This window comes from Eptesicus fuscus, chromosome 17 (genome assembly GCF_027574615.1).
Source record: "Eptesicus fuscus isolate TK198812 chromosome 17, DD_ASM_mEF_20220401, whole genome shotgun sequence".
Classification (NCBI taxonomy): Eukaryota; Metazoa; Chordata; class Mammalia; order Chiroptera; family Vespertilionidae; genus Eptesicus; species Eptesicus fuscus.
The window spans coordinates 17,087,484-17,102,303 of NC_072489.1; the positions used below are offsets into that span (position 1 = coordinate 17,087,484).

Genomic DNA, 14,820 nt, shown 5'->3' on the forward strand with positions numbered 1-14,820 from the left:
AAATCCTCTTAATTCCAGTTTTCCTCTGTCCCCTTCTTAAAAAAAAAAAGCCTCGCGAAGAAAGACTTCTCAGTACTGGTTGGGGCTTTATCAGAGGAAAAGGATGAGTGGGATAAGGTGTCCATTGCTCTGGCCTTGACCCCGGAGAGAAGCATTGCTTTACACTGTCAACAGGGTTATTTTATTGGTATTTTTCTTTAGGGAAAAAATACTCACAAGCCCTCATCCTCCTATTGTTTTCTCTCAAGAATTCCCTGCAATGCAGCCTTCAGTATCTTATCCAGAAGGGAATTCTAAATGAGGGACATCCCCTCACGTCAGAATCTTATTTCATGATGCTGCATCCATGCCACTGCGTGCTAAATGAGAATGGGATAAAGCCAAATTGTTGGAACTGGTCATTAAGAAAGGAGTTTATAAGAGCACACAGAAAAGTAGTAAGAACAGGTGTGGAATGGGGACGATATTCTCTTAAAGCAAGCTCCTAAGTCTTTTATTATGGCCTTTGGTCTCAAAACTTCCTAAAGAGCCCTGGATGGTGTGGCTCAGTAGGTTGGGCATCGTCCCATGCACTGAAAGGTTGCCAGTTTGATTCCCGGTCAGGGCACATGCCTGGGTTGCTGGCTCAATCCCCAGCAGGGGAAGAGGGGGAGACAGGAGGCAGCCGATAGATGTTTCTCTCTTTCTCTCCTCTTCCTTCTTCTCTCTCTAAAAATCAATAAAAATATATTTTAAAACTTCACGAAGAAAAAGGTTTAATTTGTGCTTCTATCCATTCAGGCAACAATAAATACCTTATGTTTTCATAGTGCCTTTCTTCCCCAAATTTAAAATAGTTGAGTATTTTTTATTTTACTAATTTCATGCTAACATAGGGGCAGGGGCTTCGAATCTAAAACTACTCATTACTAACAATGCTGGAAAGTAAGTGACCACGTTTACTAGAGCTTCACTTTCAGACAAAAGAGAGAAAACGTAAGGACCTGTATATCAACATGCCCCGGACATGACCTTGTAATTACAGATTTGAAGGTTGCCAGCTCCCTGACACTCTGCAGTGTGGATACCTGAACATTGGCACACACTGTTACGGAAGGTGATTTTTAGGGCCAGGGAAAAGTTTTTTGTTAGTTGGTTTTTAAATACTATATTAAACCAGGATCTGAGGAAAACCAAAATGTTTCTCTCCTGATTTTACCTTGACCAGATGCTTTGGGCTTCTATTATCCCTATACTTCCTCTCACCTGTTTCTTTTCCTAATAACCAAATTTCTAGTGACGGGGAAAGGAATATTATCATCTTTAGGAAGTAGTCCTTAAACTTGTCTTCATAATATCTTCATAATTTTTACTATGCTAAGTGGCATTCAGATTACTGAGGCCCCTTTCCGGGTTTCAGTTGAATTAAACATTAATGCTCATGGTCAGATGCCACGCTGGTCACGGGTTTTTGACACTGAAGGTAAAAGTGGTACCTGCAAGCACAGAGTTTGCAGTCCAGCAAGGGGTTTCCATTGATCTAAGGTTGTCGTTAGGTGGTTTATCACTAATGCTAGCAGAACACAGGCAATTTGGCCATGAGCTTAAGTTGCAATGTGATGTCAGCAATGGATGGCTTTGGGGCTGAGGACTGCCTCCTTGCAGGGCAGTGCTGTTAAGTGTCAGTGCTCTTGACAGAAAAAAACAACCCCTGCAGGTTCCTGTCCCCGAGAAGCCATGGAGTGCTTCACACGGTTGCAGAGGAACAGAGGACGTCTGCGTGAGATAAACCCAGATTTGCTGCCCGGATGGACTGCTGGAGTCAAGGACTTTCACCAGATAGCTGTTGGTTCTGTAAACAAGCATTCCCAGGGTGGCAGGATTCCCGCCCCCCCCCCCGCCCCCCTTATTCCTATTGTTTTTCCTTTTCAGTTGAAATACCCTTTCATTGTGACTTTTTATGATGAAAAATTTCAAATATATAGAAAAGTAAACAAGAATAAACACGCCGCTGCAATTACTAACATTGTCATTCTTATTTCATTTATACCAGCATGCATTTCTAACATATGACCTTTCCACTTTACATAATTGTAATGTCTCTAGTACAACTTCAAAAACTAGTAATAATCCCTTAATATCTAATACCCATCCCCTATTTAATTTTTCCCAAGTGTTTCAAAAATTTCTTTGTATTGCTGGTTTGAGTCAGTCAGGATTCAAACAAGAGCCAGGCTAGTGTCTCTTAAGTTTTTCTCATCTATAATGGTTCCCTTCACCACACCCCATTTGTTGAAGAAACCCCGTCATTTGCCTTATAGAATGACTCACGGTCTAGATTTGGCCGACTACTTCTTGTGGTGTCTTCTAGCCTCCCTTATCTTTTTCATATTTTCTTATTTTTCTAAAGCCTGTGCTATTATAAATTAAAAACAAAAATACACTGGTGATACTGAAGGCATTGAAAGCATAGGGGGAGTGCTAGAAATAGATCAGTTAGGAGGTGGGTAAAGCAATCTGCTATTCAGGATAAAGCCCAGCTAGAATAACAGTTTGAGAGCCACCAGCATAGAAGAGGAACAGAAATTGGGGGAGCGGAGGGAATGAGATCATCCATGGAAAATGGGGTCCAAGATGGAACCTTGGACAGGCCCAACATCAGAGATGTGGGCAGAGGAAGGGGACGCTGCAAAAGAGACTGAGAGGTAGAGATTTATAGAAGGAAACCCAAGAGCAGAGTCACAGGAGCTGAGGGCAGTTTCGAGGAGGAGGAGGAGGGATTGCTCAGTGGATGATTCTTTTATAAAACATGAAGTGAAATGAAACTTTTCTTCACATAGCGAGTCATTTATATTCAGTAGGATACAATAAGATTAACCTATACATTTATCCTAATGATATAACAGCATTTTGGAGACAAGGAGTTTGGACATATAGGAGAGCAACGAATTAAAGGTTGTTAGCTGTGATAAAAATGAATGACAACCCTTAACAGTTTTGGTGAAACTGAGTTCCAAAATCTAAGAAGTTCCACTTTTATGTGAAATCTTTCCAGAGACATTGTAAAAACTTGACCTATTTGCATTTGCTCTTGTAATCATCTACTATGTGTTTACCACTGCACCCTGGCAAGGAAGATGCAACAGTCCATGAGACATGATCTCTTTCTTTCCATTAGCCATACTCACCGCACTGACCAGCCCTTCATGCACTTGGTTGTGATGCAGGACTTAATGGTGGTTCTGACATAGCTGCTCTCTCTCGGCCTCAGTTTCCTTCTCCTTAAAGCAATGGTTTGATGAAATCAGTGGCTTGCATCAGAATCACCAGGAGGGCTTGTTATTGCTGGTCCCTCTCCTCATTTATAATTCAGTAAGGACCAGAGAACTTGTGTTTCTAACAAGGAACGCCAAGCTGCTGCTGCAGAGATCATACTCTGAGAATCCTTTTGCTTTTCCAGCTCTAAAAAGATGTCCATGATCTCTTAGCAAAACAGCACTACCTACACTCACTAGTGGATTTAACACTCTCCACTATCTCCAACTGAAAACCCACTAAAGCCTAACAGAATGTCATGGAATATGCAGACATTATTTGTTGAATGCAAACAAGAGCTTCACGTTTTCAACCTTTTATCGTCTTACACTTTATAAACGTCCTGGATGCCTGTGTTAGTGAGGTTGCTGTAAGCTGCCAGGAGGCAGGCCTATAGAAAGGAGGTTCTTTGATATCTCATGCCACACTAAATGCAGTCAGACATTTACCACATGCTTTTTTCCCCTTTAAATTTATTGGGAGTGACATTGGTTAGTAACATTATATAAATTCCAAGTGCACAATTCTATAATACAAATCTGTACATTGCATTGTGTGCATACCACCCAGAGTCTGGTCTCCTTTCGTCACCATACATTTGACCCTCTTTATCCTCGTCATCCTTCTTCCACCCCCCTTTCCCTCTGGTAATGACCATACTGTTGAGTCGATGAGCTTGTTTTGTTTGTTCATTTGTTGCTTTCTTTTAGGTCCCACATGAGTGAAATCATAGCTTCTTGTCCTTTTCCACATGATTTATTTCACTTAGCATGATACTCTCAAGATCCATCCAATAAAATGGCAATATTTCCTCATTTTTTATGGCTTAGTATTCTACTGTATATATGTACCACATCTTCTTTATCCAATCATCTGTCAAAGGACATTTAGTTCTTTTCATGTTTTGGCTATTGTGAATAATGCTGCAATGAATACTGGGGTACAGATATCAAATAAGTGTTTTCAATATTGGGAGTCGATACCCAGGAGAGGGATTGCTGGATCACATGGTGGCTCTATTCTTTATTTTTTTAAGAACCTCCATACTGTTTTCCATAGAGGTAGTACCAATTTACACTCCCACCAGCAGTGTACGAAGGTTCCCTTTTCTTCATGTCCTCTCCAACACTTGTTGCTTGTTGATTTATTGATAGCCATTCTAACAGGTGTGAAATGATATCTCACTGTGGTTTTAATTTTCTCTGATTATTAGTGACATTGAGCATCTTTCCATATGTCTATTGGCCATCTGTATATCCTATTTGGAGAATTGTCTATTCAGGTCCTTTGACAATTTTTTAATTTGTTTTTTGTTGAGTTGTATGAGTTACTTATATATTTTGGATATTAGCCCCTAATTAGAAGTATAATTTATAAATATCTTCTTCCTTTTGATTGGTTGTCTTTTTGTTTGTTGATGGTTTCTCTGCAGTGTAGAAGCTTTTTAGTTTGATGTAGTTCCATTCATTTAAGTTTTGCTTTTATTTCCCTTGCTTTTGGAGTCAAGTTCACAAAAATCCTTCTGAGACCAAAGTCCATAAAATTAGTGCCTATGTTTTCTTCTATGTATTTTATTGTTTTAGGTCTTATATTCAAGTACTTAATCCATTTTGAGTTAATTTTTGTGCATGATGTCAGATAGCAATCTAGTTGCATTCTTTTGTATGTGGCTTTCCAATTTTTCCAACACCATTTATTGAAAAAGGCTTTCTTTTCTCCATTGTATGCCTTGGCTCCTTGGTTAAAAAAAAAAAGTAGTCTATATATGTGTGGGTTTATTTATGGACTTTAAATTATATTCTACTAGAGGCCTGGTGTACGAATTCTACTAGAGGCCCGGTGCACGAATTCTACTAGAGGCCCGGTGCACGAATTCTACTAGAGGCCTGGTGCACTAGTGGAGTCCCTTGGCATGGCCGGCGATCGGGGCTGATGGGGGCTGGCCGGCCGGAGAGGGACCGAGGGAGGGCTCCAGGGCATGTCTGGCCTGTCTTGCTCAGTCCCAATCAGCCAGACCCCAGAAGCAAACTAACCTACTGGCTGGAGCGTCTGCCCCCTTGTGGTCAGTGCGCATCATAGCAACTGGTGGAACAGTCGAACGAATGGTCGAACAAACGGTCGAATGAACAGTCAGACACTTAACATATTACGCTTTTATTATATAGGATGGTCTGCGTCTGTTTTTCTTCCAATACCATACTGTTTTGATGATTGTTGCTTTGTGACATAATTTGAAGCCAGAGAGTGTTTTATGCTTTGATTTTTGTTCTCAGGATAGCTTTGGCTTTTTAGTGGTTCAACACAAATTTGAGGATTTTTTGTTCTATTTCTTTGAAAAAATGCCATTAGAATTTTGATGGAGACTTCATTAGATCTGTTTATTGCTTTTGGTAATATGGTATTTTTAACTGTCAATTCTTCCAATCCATGAACATAGAATATCTTTCCATTTCTTTGTATCTTCTTCAATTTCTTCCAACAATGTCTTATAGTTTTCAGTGTATAGGTTATTTACTTCCTTTAAGTTTATTCCTAGGTATTTGTTTCAATTGAAAACAATTGTTTTCATTTCTTTTTCTGATATTTCATTTTAGTATATAGGAACACAACTGATTTTTGTATGTTGATTTTATATCCTGCAATTTATTGTTTCTAATAGTCTTTTGGTGGAGCCCTGTAGAACCATGTCATCTGCAAACAGTGAGTTTTACTTCTTTATTCTGAATTTGGATGCCTTTATTTTTTGTTGTTGCCTGACTGCTCTGACTAGACTTTCAGGACTATATTGAATAACAGTGGTCAGAGTGGGCATCTTTGTCTTCTTCCTGATCTTAGAAGAAAGCTTTTTCATCATTATATGAGCTGAGGGTTTGTCATATATGGCCTTTAACATCTTGAGGTACTTTCCTTCTATAACCACTTTGACTGTTTTAGTCATAAATTAGTGTTGTATCTTGCCAAATGCTTTTTCTGAATCCACTGATAAGATCACATGATTTTAATCTTTTATTTAATATGTGCTTTTTGATATGCCTTTGGTGGACGAGGCAGCATGTGGCACTTTCTTGTTTGGTGATCATTATAAATTTGATACAAACTCTTAAAATAATGAATATTTAATCTTGATCCATCTTGAACAACTTCCTGGAGTCTAGGAGACCACCTGGGCAATCTAGTGGCCTGATACGATTTTCCTGTTAACCAGGAGATAGTGATAGTAGTCTCTGCGCTGCCACTGGCTTTATTATGGCCGGTCAGGTCACTTAACCTTGGGTGGCACTGGAAAATGAGGAAGCAACTGACCATCTTAGTTAAGGAAAAATTAATGAAATGTCTGTTTTAAGAATATAGGTTCTAGGAACAAATCTTGATTTCAAAATGGTATTTTTATAAAAATTATTTTAGAAGTAAAAAGCTTCCCATCTAGAATCACAGGAAAATATGTTTTTTTTTGTTTTTCTATTTTTTGGTTTTGCTTTAAAGAATGAGATGCTACAGTTCAAAAATTGAATAATTATTTATTGTTCCAGAAGTTACATTGCTTTTTATACATATTTCATAAATGATACAGGATTTTACACATGTTCAATATTTTACTATTTGTTTAAAGGACTTTTCTCCCCATCCATCCTCCCTCCCTTGCCTCCCACACATCCTGAAAGGATTTGCTCATTGCACTGTGCTGTTTCTTCTTAAAAACCCTGTGCACAAACAGGATAAATGGTTTAAAAATAATTCACACAACTTAAAAATAAATGAAGGAAGAGGTTTCGACGGGGTGAGGGGGGGCGGGGAAGGAAGTGGGGAGGGGCTGGGAAGTGGAGACATGCATCCTTTCATTCCATCATGCCAGTGGAAGGGGTGGTGGCAGGAGCAGCAGCAGCAATCCTGGCTGGCCTTCAACCTCTGCAAGGCACCTGGAGTCTGGGTTTGTCATTTAAATTTTTTCTTTTCATACACAATGATCCCAAAGGAGAAAGAAAAAGAGAAAGGAATCCCTTGCCACAATGAGGAGGATGAATCATGTGAAAGAAAAAAGCCAATCAGCTGTGTGGCAAGCCCCATCTTCCTCTCCCTCCTGCCCCCACAGTAATTAAAAACAGAATATTGGACAGATGCCTTTGATTTTCAAGTGCACATGTCAACTGGAAATATGGTAGAAAATATTTGATAGAGTATAAGATTAATGCTTCTTTCTCTCAATTTAAGAAAAAATTGGGTGAAGAAGGTAGGCCGAAAGGAGCCATAGAAATGTATGCCTGTATAAAGATAAATCGCACCCTTTGTGATCCACACACTTGATTTACAACTCCTGAAGTGGTGGAGGTGGGAGGGCTCACAAACAGGGTTCAAGTGTGTGTGTCCTTCGAGACTGACAAAGCCTCCAGACGAGACAGTGGCATCTGGTGGCCTTGAATGCTGTCACACAAGCAGATTAACAGCAATGAAATCATTCCGGTTCTGAAATGGCTACACAGACATGATTTTTAGCCACTTTGTAAACCTTTCATCTTTCCGATTTGGTAACACAGCTGAACACTCCCCCTCCAATTTGAGTTATGGAGGGAGAGTGGAATATCAATGGGGTAGTTAAAGGAGAGAAATTCTGCCTCCTCTCAAAGATTAATTAGTAAAAAAACAAAACTAAACAAAAAAACTTCATGCAGTGTTGCCAATGATTCCTAGATACTGATCCAGAGCACTGGAATATACAGACATTTGAGAAGGTATACTCCAAAATGTCGATCATCCAACAGTAATAAATTGGTACCAACGATCATATGGATAAAATTAATGTTACCAACGGAGGTGGGTGGTCCGAAAAGGGGCACAAGCGGGACGGATTCCTGGTTTACTTGTAGAGGCTGGGTCCAATTTAAAATAAATGCTAATGACTGGGCTCAGACTCTGTTTGCCACCCACATATCTTGAGGATATGCTTTTCTGATATATTTATTGACTCCTATGTCAAAAATAAGAAAAGTTAAATAAAAAAAAAATAGAGCTGAGTGGGGTGCTGGTGTGTTACTGTTTTGCTGACCTGCAAAGAAGATGCAAGAAACTAACACCCCAGCATCATTTTCTCTTTCTGAATCTCTCAAATATATAACTTATCATTTCATCCGGGAACTGAGATGCTTGATTAAGACAATATTAACTAAGCCCTTTGAGCTTATATTTCACAAAGCTTGATCTTCAGATTTTAACATTCCTTTCTTCCCTAACATCCTTGTTGTTTTTGTTTTTAATTAAAGGTAAAAACCCTCCACCCCAACATGGCTCCCAGCTTCCACCTGTAATGTTTTAATTAAAAAGGCAATAGTTATAAACAAGTGTTCTTTCTGCTGGGACTCAGAGGCTCTTTGCAGATCAATCTTTTTCACCAATTTGTCGGAGGGGCAGATGTACTTGTAATGGGTCTCTCAGTCTCTTAAGGTCCATTTCTGCCTAAAATAGAAACAGAAGGTGAGAAAGACTTGCTAATGAAGCTTTCCATATTAGTGTCTCCTAAGGAAAGGAAATTGTCTTTCCTCCATCACTATGTGTCAAAGAAGTCATCTCAATTACTCTCAAAATAGGAGTGCCTCAGAGACAAAGGGCAACAAAGAGGGACCAACGGCAAAGGCTGGCAGTTTCAGCTGTCAACAGAGCCTCCAGAGGGACTGCTATCAATAGGGCAGGACTCAGGCTCAAGAATACGGGGAGCCCTGATGCACCTTGGTGTTTTGCCAGAGAGAAGCCCTTTCACAAACCTTTGCCTGGAGCCAGAAGTTTAATTTAAGCTCCTCAAGACTTTTGTTGTGTATCCAAGAGTTGTTTAAGTTTTTCAATAGCTACAGACTTTTAAAACAAGGATTTGTAGTCAATGCAGCACTTTTAAAACTCACACATGCTGGACCCTCACGCCTGAGGAGCTGGATTAATAGGTTTAGGGTGGGGCTGCAGCATCTGCATTTTTAATAGCTCCAGGGAGGATTCTGGTGCAGTCCCTCCAGCTGACACCTACCACCCAGAGCAACAGAAGACCTGAGTCCACTTAGGCCAACGTAGGAAGATGGGTTAAGCTTATTCAAAGCACAACTCCATAACCAATAAGGGACAGAGAAGGCAGAGAAGGTCCAGAGAAGAGGATAGAAGAGCTTCTGGAGATTAAAAAAAAACTCCTCTAAAGTCATAAAGGACAACGGAAAGTAAGATGAGGATTTATTCACCAAAATCTAATATCTCAGAGTGAGGAAGGCACACTCAGAAATCTGAAAGTGGTAATGATTATGAAAAATAAAATGTATCAATCTTTTTAAAAAATATATTTTTATTGATTTCAGAGAGGAAGGGAGAGGGAGAGAGAGAGAGTGATAGAAACATCAATGATGAAAAGAATCATTGATCGGCTGCCTCCTGCATGCCACCCTCTTGGGGGTCAAGCCCACAAGCCAGGTATGTGCACTTGACCAGAATCGAACCTGGGACCCTTCAGTCTATAGGTCGACGCTCTATCCACTGAACCAAACCAGCTAGGGCTGTATCAATCTTTTTAAAAAGCATCTTCTAGCCCTAACCAGTTTTGCTCAGTGGATAGAGTATCAGCCTGCAGACTAAGGGGTCCCAGGTTCGATTCTGGTCAAGGGCATGTACCTTGGTTGCGGGCACATTCCCAGTAGGAGGTGTGCAGGAGGCAGCTGATCGATGTTTCTCTCTCATCGATGTTTCTAACTCTCTATCCCTCTCCCTTCTTCTCTGTAAAAAAAAAAAAAAAAAAAAAAAATTAAAAAAAAATATTTTTAAAAAGCATCTTCTAGTTCAATAATCTCTCACCTGCTCCTGACAAAGATTCCTAGTAATCTCTGGATTTTATTTTTGCCCCATTGCTACCACACTCTTTAGGTGAGAAACTTCTGTGTCAATTATTGAAGAAAGATTTAAAAAGAGAGAAAAGTAAAAAAAGACACCTCTAAAGAAACAAAATGAAAAAGTAAAAATAGGTCTAAAAAATTCAATATGCTAGTGTTAACAGGATAGCTAGGACTCACCATCTTTTCACCTGCTTGTATTATAAAACTTTCTAGAGGTGTCCATGCTAAAATAGTCATTTACATCAAACTAGAGGCCCGATGCACGAAATTCGTGCAAGAGTAGGCTTTCCTTCCCCCGGCTGCCAGCACCGGCTTCCCTCTGGCACCCGGGACCCGGGTCTTCCCTCTGGCCGCTGGCAGGCACCCAGAACCCGGGCTTCCCTCGGAGCCCGGCTTCGTCTGGCAGGTCGTCCAGAAGGTCGTCTGGTCTAATTAGCATATTATCCTTTTATTATTATAGATGAGGAATAATTTATATAGGAAGAAGGGGTTGGGTCATTCTTTCAGTTTACCCATTGAAGTACTATGGTTATAGATAATTATAATAATAATGCCAGCCCTGGCCGGTTGCTCAGTGGTTAGTGTCATCCTGCGGACTGATGGGTCACAGGTTTGATTCCTGGTCAAGGGTATGTACCTCGGTTGCACTTCCCAGCCCCGGGTAGGGGCAGGTGCGGGAGACAACCAATCGATGTGTCTCTCTAACATTGATGTCTCTCTCTCTCTTTCTCTCCCCCCCTTTTGCCTCCCTTCCACTCTCTCTAGAAATCAATGGAGAAAATATCCTCAGATGAGGATTAAAAATAATAATAATAATAATGCCATATAAGATGGGGCTGAAATTTATTAAATTTTATTTTTGAAAACTTACCTGAGCAATTGCATCCTTGAGTTGATTATATTTCTCTAGGTCAAAACGTGACTTTTTGGCTCCTTTATGGAAAAATAGTAAGTATTGTCTGTCTCTGGCTTCTGGATAAACATACTCCTACAAAATAAAGGAGAAATTAAATTATTAGTCATTAGCATACCATCTTCACAAAGTAATCATTTATACACTGTTGATAAGATTCAACACATATGCATACATATAAAGCAGCGGGGGGAATGTCTGGCCAAGGCATTAGGGGTGAGTTAATTAAATATCCGGCCCTTGGCAGAAAAAAAGTATATGCTGACATGTGTTGTATTCAATATTTAATTATTTCGTAAACATTTTAATTGGGAAACACACACAGAAGAGCACACAAACTAAAAATGTGCATCACAACGAATCATCACACACTGAACATGCTAATCATTACCAGCTAAAAAAAAAATAGAACACTGCCCACAACCCCGAAGCTCCCTTCCTGCCCCTTCCCAATTACTAACCCTCTTTCCTCCCAAAGTAATAAATATCTTTACTTTTATGATAATTATTTTCTGGTTTTCTTTATAGTTGCTCCATTTAAGCATACACCCCCGCCGCCCTGAACTCTACAGCTTAGTTTTACCTGTTCTTTGAATTTTATAAAAATGAAGTCAGATAGTGTGTATATGACTACTTTCACTCAATGTTATGTTTATGAGATTCATCTTTTGTATGTAGTCTATTCATTTCTCTTACTATGTTATATTCTATTGTATGACTACATCACAATTTAGTTATCCATTGGACTATTGATAGACTTTTGAGTTATTTCTAGGTTTAGGCTATTATGAATAATGCTGCCAAGAACATTTCTGGACTTATCTCTTCTGTTGGGGATATACTTATGAGAAGAAATCCCAGATCATAGTTTATGCATATGTTCAAATTTAAGAAGTGATATCAAATAGATTTTTAAAATCGTTGTATTAATTATACTCCCATCAGCAGAGTATGAGAGTTTCCATCACTCTACATCCTTGTCAATGCTGGTATTACCAGTTTTTTAAATAGGAATTCTAGTGTGTGAGTGCTGAAGTACTACCTCATTTTTTAAAAACAGCTTTACTAAGATATAATTCACATACCATACAATTCACTCATTTAAAGTATAATATTCAATGTTTTTTAGTATATTCACAAGTTACACCACCATTACTACAATCAATTTTAGAACATTTTCATCATCCCCCAAAGAAGCCCCATACTCTAATAGTCACTTCCTATCTTCCTCAACACCTCCAGTACTAGGCAACTACTAATCTACTTTCTAACTCTATAGATTTGCATATTCTGGATATTTCATATAAATGGAATTATTCAGTGTTTAGCCTTTTGTGTCTGGCTTTTTTCAAGGTTCATCTATTTGTGTCATGTATCAGTACTACTTCTTTTTATTGCCAAATAATATTCCATTGACTGGATATACCACAATTCATCTATTCGTCAATTAATAGACATATGGGTTGTTTCTACTTTTTGACTACTATGAATAAGGCTGCTATGAACATTCATATACAAGTTTTCGTGTGCACATTATGTTTTCATTTCCCTTAGAGATATACTAGAGGCCCGATGAATGAAATTCATGCAAGGGGCTTGGCCCTCGCAGCCCCGGCTTCGTCCGGGAGGATGCCAGGAAGGATGTCCAGTCTAATTAGAATATTAGGCTTTTATTATTATAGATATGGATCTTTTGTTCGATATATGTACTGCAAATATCTCCTCCCAGTCTTTCACCCTCTTTATGGTGTGCTTTAATAACAGACGTTTTTAATTTTAACAGTCTAATTTATCATTCTTACCTTTATGGTTAGCATTTTTCATTCTACTTAAGAAATAATTTCCTTTTCCACAGTAATTGAGATATTCTTCTATATTCTCTTCCAGGAGCTTTATTTATTGTGCTACTTTTCACATTTAGATCTACAATCCATCTGGAATTAATTTTGTTTACAGTGTAAGGATGGGGTCGGTTCATTTTTAATATGGATATTCAATTATCCTTTCACCATTTATCAAAAACGACTTTCCTTTCTTTGCAGTGCCATCTTTTTAAAATCAAAAGTTCATTTATGCTGGTTTCTACATTCTCTCTTCTATTCCTTTGTACTATTTGTCTATCATTGTGCCACTATCTTAATTACTGTAGTGTTATAAGTAAAGCTATTTAGTCTTCCATATCTGATAGAACAAATCGGTTTACTTAGTTTTGCTTCAAGAGTTTCCTGGCTTTTCTTAGTCTTTACATTACCATATATATTTTAGAAGCAGCTTATTCAAATCCCTTCCTCCCACCCCCAAATCTGTTGGGATTTTGACTGGGATTGCACTGAATCAAATAGACCAGTTTGGATAGAACTGATTGACATTTCTGTAATACTTACTTTTCTAGTCTGTGAACATGCTATATTATTCCATTAAGTCTTCTTTAATTTTGTGTTTTTATTGCATAGAGGTCTTTGCACAATTTATTTCTAGGTATTTTTAAGTTGCATCTTTTATAAAGTTTCATTTTCTAACTCTTGCTGGCATATAGTTAAGCAACTGATTTATGTATATTGACCTTGTATGCAGTAACCTTATGAAACTCACTTAGGGATTCTAACCAGTTATCTTTACATGTTTTTGTATTTTTTAAATGTATAAATCTATTAATTACATCAGTTTTCTTTCTTTCCAATCTTTACAGCTATTCTTTTTCTTGACTTCTCTGCTCAGGGATGATTTGTTTGCTTCTGCCTAGAACTTGTGAGCATTAGCATTCTGGTTACCAGAATTCTAGGACTACTTCAACCTAATTTTGGGATTGAAATGACTGAAGATGAACTACAGTCTCTGAGAGAATCTACTTTAGTGATCCCTGGACACCAATTTCTATGACTTTGATCCTTTAGATCAGGGTGGGGAACCTTTATTCTGACAAGGGCCATTTGGATATTTATAACATCATTTGCAGGCCATACAAAATAATCAACTTAAAAATTAGCCAGCTATATTTGGTCAAACATTTAATTAACTCACCCCCAATGCCTTGGAGGACCAGACCAAATGATTTCTCAGGCCTTATATGGCCCGTGGGCCGGATGTTTCCACCCCTGCTTTAAATGATCAAAGATGGCTCAGCTTCTTGGCCTCTCAGCCTTACCATCCTTAATTAATGAAAATCTCCAGAGGAATAAGCACACCTCGTATCAGGTTCTGTCCCAGCACTCTGCTTCTTCAGGTCCTTGCCTGGTAATTGCTTCTATCTTTTTGGCTCTCCAGTGTCCACAGTCAGATGTGTTTTACATTTTGTCTGGTTATTTTAATTGTTCCTAATGGGAGTATTGGTCTGATTACCTAGTATGCCATACTAGAAGTAGAAGTAAATATTCAATTATTGATGATGACAGATAATGGATGAATACTAACTGAAGGGATAATTGTTGGATTAAAAACTTAAGGGAAAGCCCTTTACTTTCATCTAAATTGCAGTTACTAGGTTACTTACCTATCTTTGCTTAGAATGTAAAAATATACACAAACTTAAATTTATTCAAATTCATTCTATGCTCCCTCTTTTGGGCAACAAGCATTTACTAAGCAACTATATATTAGACTCTATTCTAGAAATTTGATGATTTGATAATCAGTGAGAAGAGATGCAGACAGCTTGGGAAGAAATTCAGAGAGGAAGATGATTGATAACACAGGGGACACAAACAATAAACCAGAGTAAGATACTAGAAGTAGGGGTGGAGGGTGGGGCTAAAAACAGGT

General features: G+C 38.6%; 1 protein-coding gene across 3 annotated transcripts in view; it reads right to left on the minus strand.

Annotated features, from left to right (window-relative positions):
• Nucleotides 1–6,798: 6,798 nt before the first annotated feature.
• Nucleotides 6,799–14,820, minus strand: part of MCU (mitochondrial calcium uniporter) — a 190,186-nt gene continuing 182,164 nt past the window's right edge. For all 3 annotated transcript variants that reach the window (XM_054728754.1, XM_008145398.3, XM_054728755.1), the window contains 2 exons: nucleotides 11,020–11,136; nucleotides 6,799–8,742 (listed from right to left, as the gene is read on the minus strand). In XM_054728754.1, coding sequence (XP_054584729.1) covers nucleotides 8,665–8,742; nucleotides 11,020–11,136 — 195 coding nt within the window. In that variant the 3' untranslated portion in view covers nucleotides 6,799–8,664. The remainder of the gene's footprint in view (nucleotides 8,743–11,019; nucleotides 11,137–14,820) is intronic.